This window comes from Pan troglodytes, chromosome 20 (assembly GCF_028858775.2).
Source record: "Pan troglodytes isolate AG18354 chromosome 20, NHGRI_mPanTro3-v2.0_pri, whole genome shotgun sequence".
Classification (NCBI taxonomy): Eukaryota; Metazoa; Chordata; class Mammalia; order Primates; family Hominidae; genus Pan; species Pan troglodytes.
In genome coordinates this window covers 14,292,436-14,309,882 of record NC_072418.2, presented here as the reverse complement: position 1 = coordinate 14,309,882, position 17,447 = coordinate 14,292,436, and the positions used below count along the sequence as shown (strand labels likewise).

Sequence of the window (17,447 nt, the reverse complement as noted above, 5' to 3'; positions counted from 1 at the left end):
TTAAATTGGTATCATTTAAACCTTCGCTGGGAACAGTGGCCCATGCCTGTAATCCCAGCACTTTGGGAGGCTGAGGTGAGAGGATCACTTGAGCTCAGCAGTTCAAGAGCTCAGGCAACACAGTAGGACCTTGTCTGTACAAAAATTTTTTTAAAAAATTAGCCAGGGATGGTGGCCCTTACCTATAGTCCCACATACTCGGGAGGCTGAGGTGAGAGGATTGCTTGAGCCCAGGAGGTTGATGCTGCAGTGAGCCATGATCACACCACTGCACTCCAGCCTGGGTGACAGATAAGGCTCTGTCTCAAAATAAAATAAAATAAAGTTATATTATTATAACTTAGAATGTCAAATGTAACCCCCATAGTAACCATAAAGAAAATATCTATAGAAAATACACGAAAGGAAATAAGAGAATCAAAAAGTCTCATTACAAAAAGTCAAGTAAACAGAAAAGAAGGCAGTAATGGAAGAAATAAAGAACAAAAAAGCTCCAAGACACACAGAACACAAATGGTAAAATGGCTGAAGTTGGGCCTTCCACCTCAGGAATTCCTTTAAATTGAAATGGGTTAAACTTTCCAACCAAAAAACAGAGATAGGCAGAATAGATGTTTAAAATATGATCCAAGCCAGACACAGTGGTGCCTCCCTGTAGTCCCAGTTTAGGGGATTGAAGTGACAAGATTGCTTGAGGCTATTGAGGCCGGGCACATTGGCTCATGCCTGTAATCCCGGCACTTTGGGAGGCTGATACCTGAGGTCAGGAGTTTGAGACCAGCGTGGCCAACATGGTGAAACCCCGTCTCTACAAAAGATACAAAAATTAGCCCGGTGTGGTGGCGGGCACCTGTAATCCCAGCTACTCGGGAGGCTGAGGCAGGAGAATCGCTTGAACCTGGGAGGCGGAGGTTGCAGTGAGCCAAGACTATGCCGTTACATTCCAGACTGGGCAACAAGAGGGAAACTGTCTCAAAAAAATAAAAATAAAAAATAAAAACAACCTTGAGACAAATATGAAAATCCAACATATCAAAATGTATGGAATGCAGAGAAAGCAGTGCTAGAAAGAAAAATTTATAGCTGTAAATACATTCATTGAAAAAGAAGAAGCCTGGGCAACATGGCCAAACCCTGTCTCTACAAAAAATACAAAAATTAGCTAGGTATGGTGGTGCACGCCTATAGTCCCAGCTACTGGGGAGGCTGAGGTAGGAGGATCGCTTGAGCTTGGGAGGTCGAGGTCGCAGTGAGCAGATGGTGCCACTGCAGTCTAGCCTGGGCAACAGAGTGAGACCCTATCTCAAAAAAAAAAAAAAAAAAAAAAAAAGAACTCAATAAAACATATGTATTCATGGCCCGGCATGGTGGCTTACAACTGTAATCCCAGCACTTTGGGAGGACGAGGCAGGAGGATCACCTGAGGTCAGGAGTTTGAGACCAGCCTGGCCAACATGGCAAAATCCCATCTCTACTAAAAATACAAAAGAAACAAAACAAAACAACAACAACAACAACAAAACATATGTATTCCTTCCTGAGGATCATGAATACTGAAATAATTGGGGGTACCGGCTGGGCGCGGTAGCTCACGTCTGTAATCCCAGCACTTTGGGAGGCCGAAGCAGGCAGATGACCTGAAGTCAAGAGTTTGAGACCAGCCTGGCAAACATGGGGAAACCCCGTCTCTACTAAAAATACAAAAAGTAGCTGGGCGTGGTGGCGGGGGCCTGTAATCCCAGCTACTTGGGAGACTGAGGCAGGGGAATCGCTTGAACCCGGGAGGCAGAGGCTACAGTGAGCCGAAATTGCGTTACTGCACTTCAGCCTGGACTCCATCTCAAAAAAATAATAAATAAATAATTGAGGATGGTGAACAAAACCTTGGGTGGAGAGAAATGGGTGCCTAGTAATAACGGGAGTAGAGGAACGAGTGTCCATTGGTGTTGTTGACTGTGAGGTGGGTCGTTGTGGAGTTCACAGCTGAGGGAGATCTGTGTGGGGCTCCTTCCTGCCCTGGCTATGGCTTACTCCAGCCGGTCCCCGCATCCTCCCGTGCCCGCTGACAGCCTTGCTGCAGGAGGGGCACCAGAACTTCTCAGCCTGCTACTCCCAAGCAGTTCAGCGGTACCCAGGATAGAAGGACCAGGAGCTGGAGTGGATAAGTCAGGTAACCATGGAATCAGTGGGCACTGGCTGGGATGAAAAGGAGGACAGGGGTTAGGTGGGGCTTGGGTGGGGTTTTCCTCCTTGCCATCCAACTGGCTCAGCAATGGCTGAGGCAAGGAAGTCACCATTTGCTTTCACTTGATGGTGGAGACGATGGATGTTTTTACCCTGGGGGCTAGAGCTGGTGGATATCTGAGAGGATGTGGGGAGGGGTTGGGGGAGCATGACGGGGTCTAGAGAGTAACAGGGGAATGTTTGATCACGAGAATCAAACATTCAAATGATCAAACGTTCAAATCATTGAGGAAAGAGGTGGGAGTTAGGTAATATAAAGACCAACTCCTGGCTGGGCGTGGTGGCTCACGCCTGTAATCCCAGCACTTTGGGAGGCTGAGGCAGGCGGATCAAGAGGTCAGGAGATCGAGACCATCCTGGCTAACACGATGAAACCCCGTCTCTACTAAAAATACAAAAAATTAGCCGGGCGTGGTGGCGTGCGCCTGTAGTCCCAGCTACTTGGGAGGCTGAGGCAGGAGAATGGCGTGAACCCGGGAGGTGGAGCTTGCAGTGAGCCGAGATAGCGCCACTGCACTCCAGCCTGGGTGACAGACTGAGACTCCATCTCAAAAAGAAAGAAAGAAAGAAACCAACTCCTTGGCATGACAGACCCCACCTCACCTCTCCCGATTTGGGATTTTGTTTATTTGTTTGTTTTGGGAGTCTCACTCTGTCGCCCAGGCCGGAGTGCAGTGGCACGATCTTGGCTCACTGCAACCTCCACCCCCTGGGTTCAAGCATTCTCCTGCCTCAGCCTCCCGAGTAGCTGGGCTTACAGGTGCCCACCACCACACCTGGCTAATTTTTTATATTTTGGTATAGACGAGGTTTCACCATGTTAGGCAGGCTAGTCTCGAACTCCTGGCCTCAAGTGATCCACCCGCCTCGGCCTCCCGAAGTGCTGGGATTACAGGTGTGAGCCACTGAGCCCAGCCCCATTTGAGATTATTGACCCACCTGGAACCTAGCCAGACTGAACTGGTGGCAGCAAACTACAACAGTGAACAGCTACATTTACATCATGCCACCCTCCAAACCACCAGCCTGACCTTCCACAGCTCATCCTGCCCTCCCATTCTCCAGACTGAAAATCAGTCCCTTAGCCTGTGCGAGCCCCATCAAATCCATAATTCCACCTCCCGTGCACTGAGGCAGGCATGGGGGTAGCTAGTCACCAGGACACCTTCACACCCATACAGCTGAACTGTGCTGACTGATAGCACCAAGGAGCTCATGGTGAGTGAGGCAGAGCCCCATCCAAGCCAGGGTCCTCTTTCCAGGCTTTTACCCAGTGCCTACTCAGCACTGCCTATAGATCCCCTCCTCTGAGAATCTCACCAGAGCAGACACGGTTTGCAATTTCCTGGGAATCCGGCTGCTCATCATGTTATCCTACAAACATTCCAATCCCAGCGTACCTCACTCATCCCACCCCTGGAAGTTTCTCTGGGGCAGTCTCTGGCTGGATCCACTGTAGAATCTGTCCACGCCCTGCACAGGCCTAGTGGCAAGTGGGGCTGGAAGGAGCATTAATTTCTTCTCCGAAAGGGAAACTGGATCTGCGTTCGGTGCTGCAGTTCAGGCTGTGGCCATGCAGGGGCAGCAGTGGACAGATAAAAACGTCCGAAAAAGGCGCTCAGGCTGCGGGAACAGTAGACCATCCCCAGGGACTTCACTGCCCAAGGCATCTGCCTAATTTCTCTCTCTCTTCTCTTCTCTCTCTCTCTCTCTCTCCCCTTTCTCTCTCTCTCTCTCTCTATCTAATCTGTCTATCTATCTTCTATCCATCCGTCTATCATCTATCTATATCGGAGACAGTCTCACCATATTGCCCAGGTTGCTCTCAAACTCCTAGGCTCAAGCAATCTTCCCGCCTGAACCTCCCTAAATGCTGGGATTACAGGCAAGAGTAATTTTCGTTTTTGGTTTTTTTTTTTTTTTTTTTTTTTTTTTTGGTCTAAGTACAGAGGACCTTATTGCTTTATTGATAGGCCCTGTTCTTCAGGGGGTCTGGCATGGAAACTGTGTATGGGGAGATTTTCAGTGTGGTGGGGGGCTGAGTGCAGCAGGGACTCCCAAGCAGCTGAGGGCCTCTCTCTTCCTATCATACTGTCACTGGGGCTCCTGGTCTGAGGGTCTTACTCCTTGGAGACAGTGTGGACCACCACCTTTTTGCTGAAGCCAAATACATTGTCATGCCAGGAAATGAACTTGACAAAGTGTCATCAAGGGCAATGCTAGCCCCAGCACAGAAGGTGGAAGGATGGGTGTCACTGTTAAAGTCGGAGGAGACGGCCGGGCACGGTGGCTCAGGCCTGTAATCCCAGCATTTTGGGAGGCTGAGGCGGGGGGATCACTTGAGTTCAGGATTTCGAGACCAGCCTGACCAACATGGTGAAACCCCATCCCTACTAAAAATACACAAAATTAGCTGGGTGTGGCGGTGTGCGCCTGTAATCCCAGCTACTCGGGAGACTGAGGCAGGAGAATTGATTGTTTGAACGCGGGAGGTGGAGGTTGCAGTGAGCCAAGATCGCGCCACTGCACTCCAGCCTGGGAGACAGAACGAGACTCCCTATCAAAAAAAAAATAAATATAATTTAAAAATAAAGGCGGAGGATATAACCTTGTTCTCAATGTAGACCGGGATGCCCTTGAGGGGGCCCCCCCAATGCCTGTTTCACCACCTTCTTGAGGTCATCATATTTGGCAGGTTTCTCCAGACGGCAGGTGGGGTCAACCACCAACACATTGGTGGCAGGGACTCGGAAGGCTGTTCCAGTGAGCTTCCTGTTCAGTGCAGGAATTTGCCCACAGCCTTGGCCGTGCCAGTAGATGCAGGGATGATGTTTGTCACGCCAGTTTCCCAGAGGGGCTGTGGTCATGAGCCCCTCCATGGTGCCAAAGATGTCATGGATGACCAGGGTCAGTGGCTCAGCCTGTAATCTCAGCATTTTGGGAAGCCAAAGTGGGAGGATCGCTTGAGCCCAGGAGTTTAAGACCAGCCTGGGCAACAAAATGAGACCCCCGTCTCTATTTATTTATTTATGAAATAGGGTCTTACTCCGTCACCCGGCTCACTGCAGCATCAACCTCCCAAGCTCAAGCAACCCTCCCACCTCAGCCTCTCAAATAGCTGGGACTACAGATACACCCCACCATGCCTGGATAATTTTTTTAAACTCTTTGTAGAGACAGAGTCTTGATATGTTGGCCAGGCTGGTCTTGAACTCATAGGCTCAAGTGATCCTCCAACCCCAGCTTCCCAAAGTGTTGGGATTACAGGCATGAGTCACTGCACCTGGCCTCCATCCCTATTTAAAACAAAAAAAGAAAAAAGAAAGAAAGAAAACAAAACCAAACCAAAAAACAACATTGTCACGGATGACCTTGGCCGGAGGGTAAGCAGTTGGTGGTGCAGGAGGCATTGCTGACGATCATGAGGTTTTTGTATCTCTCATGGTTCATGTCCATCACAAACATGGGGGCATGGGCAGAGGGGGCAGAGATGGTGAGCCCTTTGGCTGCCCATTCTAAGTGAGCCCCAGCCTTCTCCATGGTAGTGAAGATGCTGGTGGTGGACTCCATGACATAACCAGTGCCAGCATCATCACCCAATTTGATTTTGCTGGGATCTGGCTTCTAGAAGATGGGGATGAGATTCCCATTTCCTATTGATGACAAGCTTCCCTTCTCTTTCTCAGTCTTTTCTTTTCTTTTTTTTTTTTTTTTAAGAGAGAGAGGATCTCCCTATGTTGCCTAGGCTGGTCCTGAACTCCTGGTCTCAAGTGATCCTCCCACCTCAAACTCCTAAGTAGCTGAGATTACAAGCATGAGCCACCACACGCAGCCCACTTCTCAGCTTTGATGGTGCCGTGGAACTTGCCGTGGGTAGAATCATATTGGAACATGTAGACCATGTAGTTGAGGTCAATGAAGGGGTCATTGAGGTGACAACATCCATTCTGCCAGAGTTAAAAGCAGCTCTGGTGCCCTGGTGACCAGGCACCCAATATGGCCAAATCCATTTACTCCTGCCTTCACTTTCACCACGGTGTCTCGGGGACATGCCTTTTTCACTGCATGAAAAGACGTGGCTGTCTGTCAAATGGGAGGAGCAGAGAGGCTCTGCCTTTTTAATCTTTAAAAAAAAAATTCAGGCTGGGCATGGTGGCTCACGCCTGTAATCCCAGCACCTTGGGAGGCCAAGGCAGGCGGATCACAAGGTCAGGAGATCCAGACCATCCTTACCAACATGGCGAAACCCCGTCTCTACTAAAAAATACAAAAAATTAGCTGGGCGTGGTGGCGGGCACCTGTAGTCCCAGCTACTTGGGAGGCTGAGGCAGGAGAATGGCGTGAACCCGGGAGGTGGAGCTTGCAGTGAGCCAAGATCGCGCCACTGCACTCCAGCCTGGGTGACAGAGCAAGACTCTGTCTCAAAAAATAATAATAATTTAGATGGGGTCTCACTGTGTCACCCAGGCTTGTCTCAAACTCCTGGGCTCCAGTGATCCACCCCCCTCAACCTCCCAAAGTGCTCGGATTACAGGTGTGAGCCACCACGCCCGGCCTATTATTATTATTTGAGACAGTCTTGCTCTTGTCGCCCAGGCTGGAGTGCAGTGGCACGATGTTGGCTCACTGCAACCTCTGCTTCCCGGGTTCAAGCGATTCTCCTGCCTCAGCCTTCCGAGTAGCTGGGATTACAGGTGCCTGCCACCATGCCCAGCTAATTTTTTTGTATTTTTAGTAGAGATGGGGTTTCACCTTGTTGGTCAGGCTGGTCTCAAACACCTGACCTCAGGTGATCCGCCCACCTCAGCCTCCCAAAGTGCTGGGATTACAGGTGTGAGCCACTGCTCCTGGCCCTGTCTTTTAATTTTTAAAGGGTAGGGGGCACCATGACCCATCTTTGCCCACCTAAACCACCTATTCAGCAGCCCATGCCCCGCAGCCCACAGCTGGGGGACATCATGCAAAATCTAAGTCAGATCTGTCCCTCCGATCAGAACCCTCTGTGGCTCCCACCTCACCCAGATAAAAGCCCCCTTCCCTGCAGCCCCCAAGAGCACACACAACCTGCCCCACCCACACCCTTTTCTGTTCCTTGCCCTTGACCTTGCAGACTCAACCTTCCGGATTCACTTCCCCCTTGCTCACTCTGCTCCAGCCACAAAAGCCAATTTTTGGTTCTCAAATCAAACTAACTCATGACAGCATTTTGAATTTTGAAGCCTTGGGGCCCCGAAAAAGTCCATCTTTTTTTTTTTTTTTTTTTAAGATCAAGTCTCACTGTGTCGCCCAGGCTGGAGTGCGGTGGTGTGATCTCGACTCACTGCAACCTCTGCCTCCCTGGTTCAAGCAATTCTCCTGCCTCAGCCTCCCAAGTAGCTGGGATTACAGGTGCTCGCTGCCATGCCCAGCTAATTTTTTTGTATTTTAGTGGAGAAAGGGTTTCACCTTGTTGCCCAGGCTGGTCTTGAACTCCTGAACTCAGGCAATCTGTCTGCCTCAGCCTCCCAAAGTGCTGGGATTACAGGCGTGAGCCACTGCGCCCGGCCCAAAAATCCATCTTTGTGGGTTCCTTTGTAAATGTGTAGTCAATTTAGAAATTTAGAAACACGGTTTCCCTTAAGCCTTTATTTAGTTACAATCACAACTAACATGTTACTTATACACCTGGCAAAGTGAAACATCAAAAAATTAATTCAGGGCCTGGCCTCAGGCCTGTAATCCCAGCACTTTGGGATGCCAAGGCAGATGGATCACCTGAGGTCAGGAGAATCGCTTGAACCTGGGAGACGGAGGTTGGGACGAGCTGAAGATCACACCACTGTGCTCCAGCTTGGGTGACAGAGTGAGTGAGACTCCATCTCAACAAAAAGAAAAAGAAATATCACTTTAAGAGGTCATTGGATGCATACTTGGGTCCGTTTATAAGTTTAGTGGATTGAAATTAACATTTTACATTTTATAAGTGTGATGCATTTTATTCTATACTCTTTTACTACTATAATAATAATTATTAATTTTTTTTTTTTGAGATGGAGTCTCGCTCTGTCACCCAGGCTGGAGTGCAGTGGCGAGATCTCGGCTCACTGCAAGCTCCACCTCCCGGGTTCATGCCATTCTCCTGCCTCAGCCTCCCGAGTAGCTGGGACTACAGGCGCCCGCCACCATGCCCAGCTAATTTTTTTGTATTTTTAGTAGAGACGGGGTTTCACTGTGTTAGCCATGATGCTCTCGATCTCCTGACCTCGTGATCCGCCCGCCTCAGCCTCCCAAAGTGGTGGGATTACAGGCGTGAGCCACTGCGCCCGGCCAATTATTAATATTTTTTAGAGACAGTGTATCAGCTCTGTCACCCAGACTGGAGTGCAGTGGTGCAATCATGGCTCACTGCAGCCTCGACCTCCTGAGCAATGCTCCCACCTCAGCCTCCTGAGTAGCTGGGCTACAGGTGCACACAACCATGCCCAGCTAATTTTTTTTTTTAAGAGATGAGGTCTCTACAAAAAATGTTGGGATGACAGGTGTGAGCCACTGTGCCAGCTTATTCTTTAATCTTTTAATTTATTATTATTATTTTTTGAGACAGAGTCTTGCTCTACCACCCAGGCTAGAGTGCAATGGTGCGATCTCAGCTCACTGCAACCTCTGCCTCCCGGGTTCAAGCGATTCTCCTGCCTCAGCCTCCTGAGTAGCTGGGACTACAGGCACGTGCCACCACACCCAGGTAATTTTTTGTATTTATAGTAGAGATGGGGTTTCACCATGTTAGCCAGGATGGTCTCGATCTCCTGACCTCTTGATCCACCCGCCTCGGCCTCCCAAAGTGCTGGGATTACAGGCATGAGCCACTGCACCTGGCCTATTCTTTAATCTTTTTAAATGTCTCCACCAAGCAAACACCTTGAGAAGTCCTTATCAGTTATTAAAAATCTACAATGCAAACATACAAATAAAAGGAGAACAGTAAGTTCTCTTAAACATTCTGATACTACTTCTAAACTTAGCCAATAAACAGAGAATGAATGTTAATTTTTTAAATAAACAGGCCAGGGGCAGTTGTTCACACCTGTAATCCCAGCACTTTGGGGGGCTGAGTTGGGAGGATTGTTTGAACTCAGGAGTTCAAGAGCAGCCTGGACAAGGTGACAAATCCCTGTCTCTACAAAAAATACAAAAATTAGCTGGGTGTGGTGGTGTGTGCCTGTAGTCTCAATCCTCAGGAGGCCGAGGGGTGTGGGAGGATCCCCTGAGCCCAGAAGGTCGAGTCTGCAGTGAGCCGTGATCGCATCACTGGTCTCCAGCCTGGGTGACTCTGTTTTAGAAAAAGAAAAAAAAAAGAAAAAAAAAAGCTTTCATTAACTGAAGACAGACTGAAAGCAAGAGAAACTGAAAGCAAGATAAATGAGTGGGTGGTTTCCTCAAGCACTGGTAGGTGCTGCAGAGAAAACTACAGCAACAGGAGAGTCAGACAATGATGGGGGCAGGGTGGTGCATTTCAGATAATTTCAGATAAATTATCTTTTTCTTTTTTTTTTTTTTTGAGACAGTCTCACTCTGTCACCCAGGCTGGAGTACAGTGGCACGATCTTGGCTCACTGCAACCTCCGCCTCCCAGGTTCAAGCAATTCTCCTGCCTCGACCTCCAGAGTAGCTGGGACCACAGGTTTGTGCCACCACGCCCAGTTAATTTTTGTATTTTTAGTAGAGACGGGGTTTCACCATGTTGGCCAGGCTGGTCTCGAACTCCTGGCCTCAAGTGATCCACTCGGCTTGGCTTCCCAAAGTGCTGGGATTACAGGCGTGAGCCACCACGCCCAGACTCATTTCAGATAAATTAAAGGAACTTGAACACAATGGGTGACCTCAGTATCTGACTAAGGAAGACCCTTCCAGGCAGGGAGAACAGAAAGTGCCAAGACCCTGAGGCCAGAGTGTATCTGAGACAGTCAAGCAATGCGGAGGAGGTCAGAGGAGCAAGAAACAGGGAAAGCAGGATTGGCAGGAGGAAGGAAGGAAAGGGATTGGGTAGAGACAGCAGCGGAGAACAGGACCTGGATGTATTGGCAAAAGGAGGAACTCACTCGTGGGGTTGTTGACATCTGAGATTGACACTGGTATTGGGAAAATAGGAAAGGGTGGAGGTGGAGGGAGATTCTGAGTCACAGCCTGATCTAGCTCCACAGAAAATCAGCAGAAGAGAGTTCTCCTGGGTGAATGGAGAGAGAAGAGCTTATTCAGAACCCTGGAGGAGACCAGAGAGAGATAGCCAAGAACCCACAGGTTTTATTACATGCTCTGTGCAAGATCAGGTTTATTTTTTTCATTGTGCTCTCTCTCTCTCTCTCTCTGAGACAAGAGTCTAGCTGTGCTGCCCAGGCTGAAGGTCAGTGGTGCAATCGTAGCTCATTGCAGCCTCAAACTCCCAGGCTCAAGCGATCCTCCATCTCAGCTTCCTGAGTAGATGGAACCACAGGTGTGCACCACCATGCCTGGCTAATTTTGTTTTTGTTTTTGTTTTTGTTTTTTTTGTAGCAATGTGATCTCGCCACGATGCCCAGGCTGTTCATGAACTCCTGGGCTCAAGCGATCCTCCCACATTGGCTGGGTTTACAGGCCTGAGCCACCACGCTTGGCCAGCTTTTTCAATTTAAAAAATATAGAAAGTGTTAATACAAATTAAAAAGTTATAAAATAGTGCCAATAGTATCCCATTTTTCCGAAGACAAACATAGGCAGAGAAAAATTAATGGATACTGTCTCTCTGGGCAGGGGTATTACTGGCTATTATAATCTTTGTTTTCGTGCATTCCAGAATTTACCAACTTTTCTACAAAGATCATGTAGCACAATAAGATAATAAACATAATTTTGTGTGATCTCAAAATACAGGAAGCATAGAAGCTTCCAAAACACGCCTGTACCCACCACATGAAGAAACAGATGTTAACATTTGGTCATAATTGCTTCAGATTTCTTTTTTTTTTTTTTTTTCTGTTTTTTTTTTTGGGGGGGGGGGACAGAGTCTTGCTCTGTTGCCCAGGCTGGAGTGTAGTGGCATGATATCGGCTCAGTGCAACCTCCTCCTCCTGGCTTGGAGTGCAGTGGCATGATCTCAGTTCACTGCAACCTCTGCCTCCTGGGTTCAAGCGAGCACCTCCAGCTAATTTTTGTCTTTTTAGTAGAGACAAGGTTTCGCCATGTTGCCCAGGCTGGTCTGGAACACCTGACCTCAAGTGATCCGCTCACCTCGGCCTCCCAAAGTGCCAGGATTACAGTGTGAGACACCACACTGGCTAAATAATAAGTTAAAAAAAAAAAAACAGGAGACTGGCCAGGCACGGTGACTCACGCCTGTAATCGCAGAACTTTGGGAGGCTGAGGTGGGCAGATCACCTGAGGTCAGGCATTGGAGACCAGCCTGGCCAACATGGAGAAACCCCGTCTCTACTAAAAATACAAAATAGCCAGGCGTGGTGGTGCGTGCCTGTAATCACAGCTACTAGGGAGGCTGAGGCAGGAGAATCGCTTGTACCCGGGAGGCGGAGGTTGCGTGAGCCAAGATTGCACCACTGCACTCCAGCCTGGGCAACCAGAATAAAACTGTCTCAAAAAAAAACAAAAACAGGCCGGGCGCGGTGGCTCACGCCTGTAATCCCAGCACTTTGGGAGGCCGAGGTGGGCGGATCACGAGGTCAGGAGATCGAGACCATCCTGGCTAACACGGTGAAACCCCGTCTCTACTAAAAAATACAAAAAATTAGCCGGGCGCGGTGGCGGCGCCCGTAGTCCCAGCTACTCGGGGGTGCTGAGGCAGGAGAATGGCGCGAACCCGGGAGGCAGAGCTTGCCGTGAGCCGAGATCACGCCACTGCAGTCCAGCCTGGGTGAAAGAGCGAGACTCTGTCTCAAACAAACAAACAAACAAACAAACAAACAAAACAACAGGAGAAGATGATGACAGACCTCACAAGAGCTTGGCCCCAGGCCTGAAACCCCACCCAGTGCTGTGGTCCTGCGGCTGTGGGCCCATGGGTGCCCCCAAAGGGTCCCAGGCAGATGGAGGCTCCTGGTTGGGGTGGAGGAAGGAAAAGGATGAAATCGGCTCCCCTGGCCACCCCTTCTGGCCCAGCTGCAGCTGCAGTCCGTGGGTCTGAGCCGACCTTTGGGGTTCATCGGCCCATTTTACAGATGCGGAGCCTACAGCCGGGAGGCGTGGCGGCTCTGGGCGGCGCAGGGTTCCGGGGCGGGGAGGCCGAGGCGCCCGCCCTCCCCGCCGGGGCTCACCTGGGTCAGCCCTGAGCCCTGGAGCAGGACGGATCGGCCGCTGCCTGCTTAAAGCTGGGGCCGCCCAGGAGTGCGATCGCCTGCGGATCTGCAGCTGGGCACCGGCCGCAACGCCCGCCCCGCGACGGCAGGTGAGATGCGGGCGGCCCCGTGGGAGGGGTCTCTGCCTGTCCTCGTCACCCACTTCCTTCCCGTTTGTTGCTGCTGCAGGGCTGGGAATGGGGGGGACCAAGCACTTCGCAGGGTGACCCGGGGAGATCTGTGAGCCAGTGGCCTCAGCGTTGAATGAGAGCTCTCTCCCGGGTCCGCGCTCGCAGGGACTGAAGGGACTCGTGAATGTCCGCGGGACGTGTCGCGGCGGCGCCCAGCACGGAGGAGGCAGGCAGGGAGGTGAGGAGCAGGTCAGACCGGCCGCAGGTGCAGGGCCTCCTGCCCTCCCAGGCTGCTGTCCCGTGGAGGGCCTGCAGACAGCTGCTGAGACTATGAGGGTCAGAGGTCTGCGGTCACGCGCGCTATCACCAGCTAGCTGCCTCCTGCCTGGTTCCTCCTGCAGGAATGGGAGTCTGGGGGGAGGGGAGGGTGTGGGCAGGACTTCCTGGAAAAGGGAAGCCCGTTGGTGTTTATGTGTGGGGTGGAGAGAGGGCAGGGGGAGGATGGGGACACACGCGGAGTCCCCCACTCAGATGTTGGCAAACACAGCTCCGACACCAGACACGCAACCCATCCTAGAGACGCAACCCAGGCACACACACGTGGACACACACAAAACTTCATCCATAGGGATTCCCACCCAGTGCCACGTGAGAACGCAGGCGTGCATCGCAGACAAGCCACACAGGCCTCGCAGGCTCAGCATACACGTCTGCAGCAACACCATCAGGTACAGAGCCGAGGCCCAGGTAGGCATGCTCAGCTGCACGCAGGAAGCAAGACACACCCAGACACACACAGGTAAGCCCTTACTCAGAGAAAGAAGGTGCAGGAGATGTGTCGGGTAATCACGGCCACAGCCTCTCAAGTGTGCGCACACACACACACACTCACACTGAGATACACAGACACACAGAGATACCTGGACGTGTCAAGCCTACAGCACAAACAGGCCCCTGCAGGTCCACCCGGAGGCTGTGTGGGCCGAGGCTGCTGCACACGTGTGCCCAGATCCTCCCACCCCCACCCCAATCCCGTGTCCTGCTCCAGGGAAGTCCAGGGCTCACATGACCCAAGGGGAGGGCTCCCAGGACAGCCCTCGGAGAAACTGCATCATCCTCACTAATGATCCACTTCCTCCTCAGGGAATAAAGGCTCAGGGACCGGCAGTTCTACTCTGGAGCCCACCAGCCTCTCAGAGCCTCCGGTGACTGGCCTGTGTCTCCCCCTGGGTGAGTGCTGGGCAGGCTAGGTGGAAGGAGGGTGAAATGGGCCTGCAGGGCCATCTTGGTGCAGCTCGCCCTCTCACAGACCGCCCCCCCCTTCCCTAAGCCAGCTTGTGCAGCCGTGTCCTGAGAATTAGGGCACCAAGGGGTTCCCACAGGGGCAGCCTGCAGCAAGCAGTCTCCCTCTATCTCAGGGCAGGCGGGGGTCTCAAGGCCTCCCTGCCCTTGTCACAGCCCGGGCCACCTATGCTTGTCTCTCTTCTCCCAGATGGACATGTGGACGGCGCTGCTCATCCTGCAAGCCTTGTTGCTACCCTCCCTGGCTGATGGTGCCACCCCTGCCCTGCGCTTCGTAGCCGTGGGTGACTGGGGAGGGGTCCCCAATGCCCCATTCCACACGGCCCGGGAAATGGCCAATGCCAAGGAGATCGCTCGGACTGTGCAGATCCTGGGTGCAGACTTCATCCTGTCTCTAGGGGACAATTTTTACTTCACTGGTGTGCAAGATGTCAATGACAAGAGGTTCCAGGTCTGTGCCCAACAGAGTGGGGCAGGAGGTGGGGGCAGGCAGTGGGGAGAAGCCGCCTTACCTAGTGACCTTCCTTTGGAGAGGGCAGAGGGAAGGTGATGGGGCACCTTTGGGCGCCGGGAGCATTCAGTGTCTCCCTTATCCTGACTTGGTGGGAGGATCAGCGTAGCCACTGACCCCAGGGAAGAGGCCTGCCCTATCTGTTTGCTACAGGAGACCTTTGAGGACGTATTCTCTGACCGCTCCCTTCGCAAAGTGCCCTGGTACGTGCTAGCCGGAAACCATGACCACCTTGGCAACGTCTCTGCCCAGATTGCATACTCTAAGATCTCCAAGCGCTGGTGAGCCACCCTCAGCCCTGCCTCCCGAGATCCTCACATAGCAGAGACACAGGGGCCCTGTGGCTTGAGCTGACCCTGGGACTTCTGTGCCCAAGATGTGCACCCATGACCTCTATCCCCTCCACAGGAACTTCCCCAGCCCTTTCTACCGCCTGCACTTCAAGATCCCACGGACCAATGTGTCTGTGGCCATTTTTATGCTGGACACAGTGACACTATGTGGCAACTCAGATGACTTCCTCAGCCAGCAGCCTGAGAGGCCCCGAGACGTGAAGCTGGCCCGCACACAGCTGTCCTGGCTCAAGAAACAGCTGGCAGCGGCCAGGGAGGACTATGTGCTGGTGGCTGGCCACTACCCCGTGTGGTCCATAGCCGAGCACGGGCCTACCCACTGCCTGGTCAAGCAGCTACGGCCACTGCTGGCCACATACGGGGTCACCGCCTACCTGTGCGGCCACGATCACAATCTGCAGGTGAGGGCCCTGTGGGTGGGGTGGGAGCTGGGTGAGGGGGGTCCCCATCCCAGCTGATGTCCACATGGCTGGGGTCCTCCTGCTGTCTGAGGGTCTCCTGTGGCCTTCAGAATGTCTAGACTGTCCCTCAAATCTTGCTGTCTAACCAGGAAAACACTCCAAAGCCAGAATAATATCTTTGAATTGCCAATTTCTTTCTTTCTTTTTTTTTTTTTTTTTTTTTTTTTTGGAGACAAGGTTTCATTGTTTTTCACGCAGGCTGGAGTACAGTGGTGCAATCGGGGCTTACTGCAGCTTCAATCTCCCGGGCTCAGGTGAACCTCCCACTTCAGCCTCCAGAGTAGCTGACACTACAGGCGTGGGCCACCACGTGCAGCTAATTTTTGCTTTTTTTTTTTTTTTGAGAGGGAGTGCAGTGGCACAATCTCAACTCACTGCAACCTCTGCCTCCTGGGTTCAAGCAATTCTCCTGTCTCAGCCTCCCAAGTAGCTGGGATTACAAGCATGGGCCACCAAACCTTGCTAATTTTTATATTTTAGTAGAGACGGGGTTTCACCATGTTGGCCAGGCTGATCTCGAACTCCTGACCTCAAGTGATCTGCCCGCCTCGGCCTCCCGAAGTGCTGGGATTATAGGCATGAGCCACTGCACCCCGCCCTTGCGCATTTTTTTGTAGAGGCAAGGTCTCACTATGTTGCCCAGGCTGGTCTCAAATTCCTGGGCTCAAGCAATCCACCCCCTCAGCCTCCCAAAGTGCTGGGATTACAGGCATAAGCCACCACACCTGGCCACCAATTTCTTACTAAGTGCTCTACCTATGAAATAGGATTAATACACTCCTAAAAGTCAGGAAATTGAAGCCAGGAGGGGTTACATACCTCAAGGTGACTCTGTGGTTAGGGCCAGATCGAGCCCTGGACCTTAGGCAGGGCTCTGCTCAAAGCTGGGTCTCCACTGACCCCTTGTCCTCCATCCTCAGTACCTGCAAGATGAGAATGGCGTGGGCTACGTGCTGAGTGGGGCTGGGAATTTCATGGACCCCTCAAAGCGGCACCAGCGCAAGGTCCCCAACGGCTATCTGCGCTTCCACTATGGGACTGAAGACTCACTGGGTGGCTTTGCCTATGTGGAGATCAGCTCCAAAGAGATGACTGTCACTTACATCGAGGCCTCGGGCAAGTCCCTCTTTAAGACCAGTCTGCCGAGGCGAGCCAGGCCCTGAACTCCCATGACTGCCCAGCTCTGAGGCCCGATCTCCACTGTCGGGTGGGTGGGCCCTGCCGGGACCCTGCTCACAGGCAGGCTTTTCCTCCAACCTGTGGCGCTGCAGCAAGGCAGGAAGGGGAAACACAGCTGATGAACTGTGGTGCCACATGACCCTTGTGGCACAGATGCCCACGTATGTGAAACACACATGGACATGTGTCCCAGCCACAGTGTTATGCTCTGTGGCTGGCTCACCTTTGCTGAGTTCCAGGGTGCAATGGGGGAGGGAGGGAGGGAAAGCTTCCTCCTAAATCAAGCATCTTTCTGTTACTGATGTTCAATAAAAGAATAGTTGCCAAGGCTGAACCAGTGCCACTGGTGTGTTATGTTCTCCTGGTTAGAGTGGCTGGGCTCCCCTGAGCTGCTGTTCCTTGCCTCCATCTCTTACCCCATCCATGACCAAGTTGCCTTATCCATGGATGTGATTATAAAACCCGGCCAGGCACGGTGGCTCACACCTGTAATCCCAGCACTTTGGGAGGCCAAGGTGGGCGGATCACGAGGTCAGGAGATCGAGACCATCCTGACTAACATGATGAAACCCCGTCTCTACTAAAACTACAAAAAAATTAGCCAGGCATGGCGGAGGGTGCCTGTAGTCCCAGCTACTCAGGAGGCTGAGGCAGGAGAATAGTGTGAACCCGGGAGGCGGAGCTTGCAGTGAGCCAAGATAGTGCCACTGTACTCCTGCCTGGGTGAAAGAGCGAGACTCCGTCTCAAAAAAATAAAAAATAAAAAAAATAAAATCCAAGCAGAGGCCAGGCTCAGTGGTTCACATCTGTAATCCCAGCACTTTGGGAGGCCAAAGCGGGTGGATTATTTGAGGTCAGGAGTTCGAGATCAGCCTGGCCAGCATAGTGAAACCCCATCTCCACTAAAAATACAAAAAGTTAGTCAGGCTTGCTGGCGAGTGCCTGTAATCCCAGCTACTCGGGAG

At 51.8% G+C, this 17,447-nt stretch overlaps 2 protein-coding genes across 4 annotated transcripts in view; one reads left to right on the top strand and one right to left on the bottom strand.

Moving 5' to 3' along the window:
- ZNF627 (zinc finger protein 627) overlaps nt 1-17,447 on the bottom strand; it is a 60,400-nt gene that overhangs the window by 28,525 nt on the left and 14,428 nt on the right. Inside the window, exon 4 of the mRNA XM_054673700.2 lies at nt 16,123-16,226. The gene's annotated coding sequence lies outside the window, so the exon portion shown is untranslated. The remainder of the gene's footprint in view (nt 1-16,122; nt 16,227-17,447) is intronic.
- Nucleotides 12,429-16,816, top strand: ACP5 (acid phosphatase 5, tartrate resistant). Of its 3 annotated transcripts, XM_009434764.4 has the most exons (7): nt 12,429-12,655; nt 12,842-12,914; nt 13,820-13,906; nt 14,169-14,429; nt 14,643-14,770; nt 14,898-15,243; nt 16,224-16,816. In XM_009434764.4, exons 4-7 carry the CDS (start codon nt 14,169-14,171, stop codon nt 16,464-16,466), a joined length of 978 nt encoding a protein of 325 aa, XP_009433039.2. In that variant the 5' UTR covers nt 12,429-12,655; nt 12,842-12,914; nt 13,820-13,906; the 3' UTR covers nt 16,467-16,816. The 3 variants fall into 3 exon arrangements, with proteins under 3 accessions (XP_009433039.2, XP_016790606.1, XP_024207587.1); XM_016935117.3 differs by lacking the exon at nt 12,842-12,914 and having other exon boundaries at nt 12,504-12,655; XM_024351819.3 differs by lacking the exons at nt 12,429-12,655; nt 12,842-12,914 and adding an exon at nt 13,242-13,475.

What these genes read in the sequence shown, in the direction of transcription:
- ACP5 (XM_009434764.4), top strand. Translation starts at nt 14,169, where the DNA reads ATGGACATGTGGACGGCGCTGCTCATCCTGCAAGCCTTGTTGCTACCC. An exon ending in TCAATGACAAGAGGTTCCAG is followed by an intron (nt 14,430 to 14,642) that starts GTCTGTGCCCAA and finishes TGTTTGCTACAG; the next exon opens with GAGACCTTTGAGGACGTATT. An exon ending in TCTAAGATCTCCAAGCGCTG is followed by an intron (nt 14,771 to 14,897) that starts GTGAGCCACCCT and finishes TCCCCTCCACAG; the next exon opens with GAACTTCCCCAGCCCTTTCT.